Raw genomic sequence first — 10,083 nt, 5'->3', positions numbered from 1 at the left:
TTTTTTTTGAGGCAGGATCTGGGTATATATTCTAGATTGACCTTAATTTACTATGTAGCTCAGGCTAGCCTTGAACTTAAAGCAGTACTACTGCCTCAGGCTCCGTAGTGCTGGGAATTCTAACTCTGTGCTACCACACCTGGCTGGCTGCGGGTTATTTATCTTTAACTCTTATATATCAGCAAATAAAATACCACAATTCTAGTTCTAAGGGAAATTAAATACCGACATTGACTTGAAATGTCCATGGAATCTAGTAAACCAGCATACAGCATAAACAAACACGATTGTGGTGTGTGTGTGTCAGAGGAGGAAGTCTTGAGGTATTTGGGAGGTTGTCAAGGTGACATCTGAGTTATAATATGGTTTGTCACGTTGACAAGGGGAGGGAGGCATTCCAGAGAGTACAAAGGGCATGAGCAAAGTCCCTTGAAAGCAACAACATGAAAACAGCAACAATAAACCCCCCACAAAACCTAGGGTGCTCTAGAGAGAGAGCATTAATTCAGAGGGGCTGGAGATTACTGGGTAATAGAACAACCTGAGGAAGATTAGGCATCGCCAGATTGAATGGGATTGTCAGACAAGCTAAGCAATGTGGACTTTAAGTCATCGAGAATGGGAGCTACTAGATTGTAAGCAGAGGAAATTTCTCTGGGCTGGTGGCGTATGTAGCTCTCCTAGTGGGTGCCAGGCCCTGGGTCTGATTCCCAGCACTCGCAAACAAAGCTAACGGAAAAAGGTTTCTCTGGATGGATTGGAGCGCAAATGTACTGAGGACAGCAGATGGGAGGCAACTCTGGTAGTTAGGTGAGAAGAGTCGAGGGTGGAACAATGGCAAGAGGGCTGGGCAGCTGAGGAGGGGCATGGATCGTGAACCTCAAAAAGAAACGGATGGGTGGAGGTGGGGGGTGACTTCGAGATGTTAGTCTGGGTGTTTATGCCGCAAAATGAAAAGGGATATGCCTTAGGTCGTTGGGAATTAGTTGATTACTTCTGCTGCTTTTCACGGAACAGTAACCAACCGTGCCAAATCTGCTTCCATTCTCCCCCGCCTTCGGCTTAACGCTTGGATGTGCTGCACAGTAACGTTCCCAAGGCAGCTCTGATTATAAATTTCAGCTCAGAAGTAGCTGATAGCCTTCAGAAAATGCGGAACGAAATCTGGGCAAAGACCCCCCTGGGTGCCTTTATTTCTTATTAACTATCATATCCTTTCCATAACTGGTATATAGTACCACCTGCCTCAAGCATTAAACAAGTTTAATGCCTCTAACTCCCCCCAGCCATTTTACTTTCTAGTTCCCGCTAATTTCTCTATTGTAATGCGGTATTTCTAGCTGCCCCGTAGCCTGTCAAAATTGTATCCAGTGTCTAGTTAGGCTATGTCCTCAAAGGGCTCCTTCCAGCCCCTTAGTCAACACACTGCTCTTCCTCTTTTGTGGCCTCATCGATTTTTGTATCTGTCGTGACACTTTTGGTGCTTGTCTGGGTTTAAAATTTTTCCTCATTAGCCCTTGTTCCTTCTCTGTAGTCTCAACTAAAAAATTCGCAATGAATTGACCTGGAGCAGGGATCTGATTTCAATTTAGCCGACAGTCTGGAAAAGCAGGCGATTTTGAGACTTCATGACGTCACTCACAGGGGGAAACTATCTAGAGGAATCACCGGTCTCTAGGGGGACGCGTGAGAAAGAGTGTGAGCAAAACAATTTTCTGTCGGGGGAGTTCAGCTTCCCCCAAAGGTTGTAAGATGCCGGATACTTTAAAACAGACAGAAGGACCCTGAGCTCATGGGATTTCCCAGTGATGACAGTGTCCTTCCCCTGAGGTCAGTGGCGCTGACCATCACGCACTGCCCTGGAGAGGAGCTTAAACACGCTGCAAAACAGACCTGCCGCCCAGGCCCCGCCCCCGGCCGTCTGGGCCCCCGGGCTCCCCGGGAACTCCCGCACGACTGCGCGCGCAACCGGCTCGGAGGGTCCGCGCGACGCGGCGCGCGCAGTTGCCCTGGAGACGCTGGCGCGCGCACGCGCGGCGCCGAGCGCGCGGCTGCGAGTGAGCGTCCTTCTCCCCTCCGCGCCGCGTCCCCGCGCCGGGCGTGCGCCGGCCTCTCCCTTGCGCGCGCGGCGTGACGGCCCGCACGCGGCCCGCTTGCGCGCTCCCAGGCGGCGCCCCCGCCTCGCACGCGCCGCGGCCCTGCGCCCGCACTGTGCGCCGGTGCGGCAGGCCGTGGGAGCATCCGGGCATTTCCGCAGCGGAGCGGCGGTCGGGCGGCGGCGGCGGCGGCGGCGGCGGCAGCGGCGGCGGCGGCCGGAGCCTCCCATGGCCGGGCGGCGTCCGTCAGGCGACAGGCGAGCGGGGCTCTGAGTCCCGAGGGCGCACAGGAAGCGGCTGCGGCGGGGCGCGGGGCTCGTCCTCCTCTGTCCCAGAGCTCGGTCCAGCCGGGATCCGGAGATGCATCTGCATCAGGTCCTCACCGGGGCTGTCAACCCTGGAGACAACTGCTATTCCGTGGGCAGCGTCGGGGACGTCCCCTTCACGGTGAGCAGGGCCGGGGCCTCCCGTAGGGCTGCGAGCGGCGGGCCCACCCACGCCCCCTCGGCTCTGGGCTGGATGGGGAAGGGTGAGGAATCACCGCCCTCGTCCGCCCCGTGAGCGCGCCGGTGGCAGAGCTGGAAGGTTCGGGGCAGTCCCCGGGTCTGCGGTGCAGGGAGGTAGTTGCAGCGGCCGAAGCCCGGGGCGGGTTCCACCTGCTCCCGGCTGGCAGCGAACGGTCTTGGTGTGGGACGTGGTGGGGTGTGGAGGCGACGCTGCGCCCTGGCTTCCCGACCAGCCTGCGGCTTTAAACGCGCCCTCTGTGTCTCCCAAGGCAGAATATTCTCTTAGCACAAGGGAATAGAAAAATTCGCTCTATTCTCAAAGAGTTAGGATGGAAATCACCTTTCCAGGAGTGGCCTATCTTATCTAGCGTTCTGTTTTGGTAATTCTTTTAGGTAATACCTTAATCTTTGCAAGGTAGTTCCTTTTTTTAAAAAAAAAAAAACATGAAATAATGTATACATTTTTTGACTTTTTCTTGGGAGTGTGATAAAGATGTATGTAAACATAACGCTTTGGAAACTAGTACCTACCTACACGACATAGACTTGTTTCTCAACTAGATAGGATCATCAGTCCTTTTTTTGAGAATAGGTTATTAAAATCAAGCTCTCATAGAGATTGTTTTATAAGACTCATATGGATTAATATGAGTTTTTTAAAATTAAATTTATACACGGTCCTTCTTTGAAGGGATTGCATTAGTGAGACCTCTATTAAGTACATATTGATAATCATTATGCATAATAAAATTGGATATTGCTTAGTAATCCGCCTTTTGGACAACGGGAACTATTTGATCTGATGTCTACCTTACAGCAGCATGTTTTTAAAACTGCTGAAAAAAAATACAGCAAAACTGCAGAATCATTATGTAGCAGTGCATTCTGGAACACTTTATCTGTTTTTAATGTTTTCTGATTCATTAAAAATAACCCGGCAAGGTCGCTTTTTGGCCTTATTAATTTTTATAGGTAGTCAGCTCAGCTTTGTTCCAGCTTTGAAAGAATCCTTTAAAAAACAGGGTCGTTTGACATACTGGTCTATCACTACCAGTGGTAGTGTGTTTGATGCACATGTGATTTATATAGGGCTCTGTGAGATGACTCTCTGGGTAAAGGTGCCTGCTACCAAACCCAAAGACCTGAATTCAATTCCCCTGTGGCTCGTATGGTAGAAGGAGAGAATATACTCATTGCAGGTTGCCCTCTGACCTCTGTATGCTCGCCATGGCACTCATGTGTGCCCCTCCCCCACAGTGAAAATTGTTAAAAGGAAAAAAAAAAGCAAACCCAATAGAATGGAGATTGGTCTTTAAGTGTGTGGAGACTGTTTGGAGAATAGAGGGAAAAAAATACCTTTGTGTCTCTTATTGTGTAGAGAAGGAGGAAGACCCTTAGAATCAGAAGAATGGGTTTCCTTCATTAAGAAGTAAATCTGGACTTTTGATTATGGGTATTTCCCCTCCATGGGGTGATGGTAGTTTACTGTGTCCATCTAAAGTGAAGCATTAGCTGGGTGTGGTGGTACATACACCTGTAATCTAGAACTTAGGTGGTAGAGGTAGGAGTCCATGTCTTTTTGGTGTTTCGAGACAGGGTTTCTCTGTGTAGCTTTGGTGCCTGTCCTGGAACTCACTCTATAGCCCAGGCTGGTCTTGAACTCACAGAGATCTACCTGCCTCTGCCTCCCAGTGCTGCCATAGTTCCCACTTTAATTTATCCCGTCACCAAAGCTAATGGTGTAATGTCTTTCAGATTTACCCCTTGGCATGTCTGTAGTCAACACCTTGTTGGAGAACCTTGTGTTTGTAAGAAAGCTTCCAAGTGCGATTCCTTATACTCAGCTCAGTCTTTCAGTTCTTTTTCTCATGGCTGCTAGGGTAATTTTTTTGAGAATATAAAGTTGTTCCTAATAGTCACGTTAAGGAATCCTCATCAGATGTCCTGCCATGTTTCACTTTGTTTGACTCTGTACACTTCTCACATTGCCCCCCTGTGACAGTGATCTTACTGTAGCCTATGTTTAAAAAAATATTTATGGGGTTGGGGATTTAGCTCAGTGGTAGAGCACTTGCCTAGCAAGCACAAGGCCCTGGGTTCAATCCTCAGCTCCAAAAATAAAAAAATAAAAAAAATAAAAAAAGCCGACCTTTGCCAGGCGGTGGTAATGCACACCTTTAATCCCAGCACTCGGGAGGCAGAGGCAGGCGGATCTCTGTGAGTTCAAGGCCAACCTGGTTTTCAGCATGAGATTCAGGACAGGCACCAAAGCTACACAGAGAAACCCTGTCTCGAACCCCCCCCCCCCCCACAAATATATATATATAGTTTTAAATTGTGTGTGTGTGTGTGTGTGTGTGTGTGTGTGTGTGTGTGTGTGTGTGTCTGTGCAGGTGCCCTTGGAGGCTAGAGGTGTCAGATCCCCTGGAGCCGCAGTTACAGGTAGTTGTGAGCCACCTGGCATGGCTGCTGGTAAGGAACTCAAGTCCTCTCCAGCCCTGTAGACTACATATTAATGTTCATCGGGACAGCCTTGCTTATTAGCTTCTAAACAAAACTGAACATTTATTTGGTTTAGGATGGCTGTCTGTGACAGTGTTATTTTGACCCTTTGCCAAGTGCAAATACAGATCTGTTTTGCACACCTTTCCTTTTAGTATTTTAATTATACATGCCATGCTCCAGTTGTCTTGCTGTGAACTAGAAATGATCTTCTGGGCATTATGAAAACATACTTGCTTAAAGATGCAATAATAAAATGTTTTCAAGCACTCTAAAATCAACTAACAAATACCTTAAATAACTGTATATAGTAAAAATAAAATGACAGAAAGTGAGGTCTCTTTACATAGAGCGTATCCGTTGAGTTCATAAGAGTCTGATAGAAAAGCCTTCAGTTCTGGATTAGGTGACTAAAGGGGGGTTAGGCATGGCTGGAATGAGTCTTGTGACTCTTCATTTGATGGGCTTTTCTCAGAAGCCTTTTTAACAGAGAGCCTGCTCTGAACCTTGGGGACCTTTTCAAAATAGAGTAGATAATATACTTGGAATCGATAAAATAAAAAATTAGAAGACTAGAATTGTTCTAAGAAGATTTTCAACACTTATGACATGGTAACAATGGGAAAACACTGTTCTGTGTATTTCAGTACACGTAGTGGGGGGCTTGGTTGGCTGGGCTTTAAGTGGTTGCTTAGTGATGTTGTCACGTCCCAGCGCGGACACGGTGGTGCAGTTGGTAGTGGGTGTTCCGAGTGATGCGTGCCGAGCCATTGGCGACGAATGGTTTCCATTTGTGTTCTGTCAGTCCACAGCAGCTTTCTTTTTTCTTTCACCATTCAATTGTGACTTTGTAAATACCATTTTAAAATGACATTTTTGTATTTTTGTATGTCATTTTTAAAGCATCACCTTTATATCAGTCTGTTCTTTTTAGTGTAATATCTAAGTTTTAGAAACAGTTATTCTGAAATAAGTTAGATCCTGGGTCGTCCAAAGGTGTTCTACCATGTCTGTGCTTTATTGTATTTATTTATGTTGTCTTGAGATAAGCGAATGATTTGAGGGTTTTTTAAAATTATATATATCTCATTTATTGTTTACTATTGAAAATAGCTCTTCTCTAAATATTAAATTATTAAAATAATGGTAATAAATGATGCTTATTAATATAGTTTTAAAATTTTGCTATCTGTCCTTAGAGAGTCCTATGTGTATTTTTTAGATGTATAGAGCTATTGATGTTATTTCAGCCTCATGAATTTAACACCTTGATACAAGTTTGCAAAATTAGTCATTTCAGTTCTTAAGGAGTTTATAATATATTGGTAGATTAAACATGAACATGAGTACAAATGGGCAGATAGACAAGAACATGTGTAGTTTGGGAAGGGAAGGTTAGTATTCGGGCTCTCTAGAGGCAAGAACAACAAAAGCCAAAGATGGAGTAATACCAAGGCTGAAAATCAAGCAAGTTTTCTTCATGTAGACAGTTTTTCTTGTCAGCCACAGGGCTTCATTAAGTAGCAAATACCCTTAGAATGTTGAAAAATATAATCTACAAATGTTATTCATAGCCTTTTGATGTTGTTTTCTTGAGACAGGGTCTTGCTGTCTAGCTTAGTGTTGCTGGAGAGCTTCTCTCCAGGTTCCTCCCCTGGAACTCCCGCCCCGCAGTCCCACAATCCACTTATAAAATAATCACTCAGACGCTTGTATCACTTATAAACTGTATGGCCGTGGCAGGCTTCTTGTTAACTGTTCTTATATCTTAAATTAACCCATTTTTATAAATCTATAGCTTGCCACGTGGCTGGTGGCTTACCGGCTTCTTTACATGCTCTTCTCCTGGCGGTGGCTGCAGTGTCTCTCCCCTCTTTCTTCCTGTTTCCCCAGTTCTCCTCTCTCTTTGTCTCACCTATACTTCCTGCCTGGTCACTGGCCATCAGTGTTTTATTTACATAGAGTAATATCCACAGCACTTCCCCTTTTCTTCTTTTTTTAAAAAGGAAGGTTTTAACTCTAACATAGCAAAACCACACATAACAAAACAATTATCAAGCAAGAATTACAGTTACAATATTAAAGAAGATGTCCTATCTATCTTATATTTGTGAGTTTAAGGTTTTATATCTAACTTATCTTTTATCATAACCGAGGAAATCATAACTATCTAGTCTTCAACCACATCAAAGACCTGAGAAGGAAGATAATGGTACCTGAGAAATGGTAGATGGATGCAAGCAACTTTCGGGAATCTTGCAAGAGTAGACCAAGACAGCTGGCAGCCTGGACAGTCACCCAATGTTTCTCAGCATTATTGGTGCATTCAAATTGGCTACAGGCCTAGAGTATCTGACAGACCATCTTCAGAAGCAGGAATTCTGAAAGACCATCTCACCCTGTCTTGGCAGAGTACAGTGGTCGCTTTCCTTGTGTCCCGCTTGTCCAGGAAGGACAGCATTGCATTCGTACTGTCAGCCGTCAAGGCAAGGACAGTTCTTTGTCCAGTAGGCCATTTTGTGCCAAGAAGACAAACTTCCAAATGGAAATGTCTTAGAAGCCCAACATTCTCTAGGGATCAAATTGGTGCAGCCAGGAGCAATTGTGTCTCATGTCAACAGAATTCTAAGTTATTTAAATGCCATATTCTCTAGGTCTATGAAGTGTTTGAAGATTACCTATCTATCTGAAATATATCTATGTATACCTAGAAGACTTAACTAACATGGTTACAAATATGATTATCATAAATGACTAATTATTAACCTATTTTTAATTATCCATTACAATTTTAAATGAGTTACATAAACATAATACCTCAAACAAGAATAGAAATATATATATACAGTACAACAAAATTAACCTCAAGCTTGTATCAATAAACTAAAATTTATACCAATGTAAAACATTTTAAGCATAAACTAAAATCTATACCAATGTAAAACATTTTAAACAAGTTGTTATTTAAAAGTAGGTTGATTAATCTATCCTTTTATCTTATCATCTCTATATCCTCCTATATATCTATATCATATCCCCTTTTCTTTTTTAGAAAGAGATCACATTTATAATCAACCTATTTTAAATAAAAATATTGGTTTTTCTCTGTCCCACAACAGAGGGCTCTTCTGATTTGGGACACAAGAATCTCTTAACCATTTTTTTTTAAAGCAATATGTCTGGGTTTAGAGGGGGAGTGAGCCAATTCCACCTCTAAAGCCAGCTTGGTATATTTGGGAATTTGGGCGTAGCATCTCTTACTACTTCCTGCTGGAGGGGGGCGCTGTATCTTATGGGGACGCAAAGAAAACTTTAGGCCTATGGGGTAGTCCGTGAGGCTGTACTGTGTGAACCAGTTGCCTTGAAACCGCTCTGGATGTTGGATCATCTGGGCCATGGTGTCATCGGAGACCTTTCAGGGGGTCTTGGCTGGTGAAACCTGATGTATCTTAATCTGGAACAAATCCACAGCCTCTGGCTTTCTGTGGAAACAAAAGCAGAACCTCTTTTCCAAAGCAACATATCCTTAAATCCAAATTTTGAAGTCAAGGTACCTTTAAAATATACATTTTGGCATAACTCAACAGCTTTTGCAATCAAATGTTTTTCTTCAGTTATGAATATCAAAGAGAACATAATCCAGATTCTCTGTGTGGTAGCCATCTTTACGTGACTTATGTTTTATATTACCTTGAGCCTATTGCTTTAAACTGTACCATTCTAAGACTGAAACGGCTCTGTGACTGCTGGCTCCGCCCACTTCAGCTTTCCAACATGGCGGTGGTACGTTTTCCGCCAGCTCTGGGAATCATCAAGTCTCAGAAATAGTGGGTCTAAGCTTTTATCAAAGCAGCGTGTAGCCCAGAAACCTTTTTTTTTTTTTAATACTAGTAAAGAATAAATCTACCACACAGCGTAATGTGCCGCTGGCAGATGCCTCATTTCCGCCATACTGCTGGTCAAACGCACACGCCAGGAACCCGCCGGTGTTCAGTCATCTACATTACATTAAATAAATAAATCTTTAAAAGAAAAATATTAAATTTTTTTAAATTAATATACCACTAAAAGGTTGGTCTGGATGAAAAACTGTTCCTTTAAGAATTAGACGATAGGGACTGGAGAGCTTGCTTATCAGTTAAGCCCATAGACTGTTCTTCTGAAGACCCAGGTTCAATTCTGGCACCTCTCTAGCAGCTCACAGCTGTCTATAACTGCAGTACCAGCCCCAGGGATGCAGATGGTGCACAGACATATATACAGCCCAAACCCCGTACTCACAAAAATAAATTAAAAACAAAAAACTATCTAGTGTTACATTCCCTCTTTTCTAGCAGTTAGATATGTTTTAACTCTACTGCAGAGTAACATTGTAGTTTTAGAACTATGGCAACACCATAATGATCAACCTGCTTATACATTTAGCATGTTTGTTGAATGTATTGATGTGCTAGACTCTGTGGAGATTAAAAAACCCCAAAGGGCAATACTCTGACTCAAGGGAGACAACCAGAGAAGTGTAGAACTTAGATATCTAGTAGGAGAATTAAGTACATACCTACAGCTGACCAGCTATATGGCATTATTAGGCACTTATTATTATTATTATTAGGCACTTCTTGTGGGGACTCAGGAGGAATGAGAGGTTACTTTCGCCTGAAATACCAGAGAGTTAGACAAAAAAATGCTCCTGCACTGACTGGTTATTAACAGGTGTGGCACCTTATGTATCTGACTGCCTATACATAGAGTGAAGAGGAAGACAGAAAGGTTTAGAAGGGATTTCTTTTCCAAGAGAAGCTGGCCCCTTTGGACTGTAACTTTTTGTTTGAGTTGATAGGCAGTATTTCAAAAACTGTAGGGATCCCCTGCCTCTGCCTCTTGGGTGCTGGAATTTAACCACCACACTGGGCCCTGTGTAGATTGTTAACTTGCTTTTCTGCTTAGGTGGGAAGATTAGCAGCTTCCCGGAAACTCGG

The 10,083-nt window shown here is 43.9% G+C and overlaps 1 protein-coding gene across 7 annotated transcripts in view; it reads left to right on the top strand.

Moving 5' to 3' along the window:
* Positions 1 to 431: 431 nt before the first annotated feature.
* Dmxl2 (Dmx like 2) overlaps positions 432 to 10,083 on the top strand; it is a 132,458-nt gene continuing 122,806 nt past the window's right edge. For 6 of the 7 annotated variants that reach the window (XM_042280955.2, XM_042280953.2, XM_042280954.2 and 3 more), the window contains exon 1: positions 2,290 to 2,543. In XM_042280955.2, the coding sequence (XP_042136889.2) occupies positions 2,457 to 2,543 (87 nt within the window). In that variant the 5' untranslated portion in view covers positions 2,290 to 2,456. Of the gene's footprint in view, positions 811 to 2,289; positions 2,544 to 10,083 lie in introns of those variants that run through there. The other variant, XM_076576291.1, reaches the window with a different exon arrangement.

Source organism: Peromyscus maniculatus, chromosome 7 (genome assembly GCF_049852395.1).
Source record: "Peromyscus maniculatus bairdii isolate BWxNUB_F1_BW_parent chromosome 7, HU_Pman_BW_mat_3.1, whole genome shotgun sequence".
NCBI classification, from domain to species: Eukaryota; Metazoa; Chordata; class Mammalia; order Rodentia; family Cricetidae; genus Peromyscus; species Peromyscus maniculatus.
The sequence above is the reverse complement of the archived record's forward strand: the minus strand, read 5'-3'. Positions and strand labels throughout refer to the sequence as shown.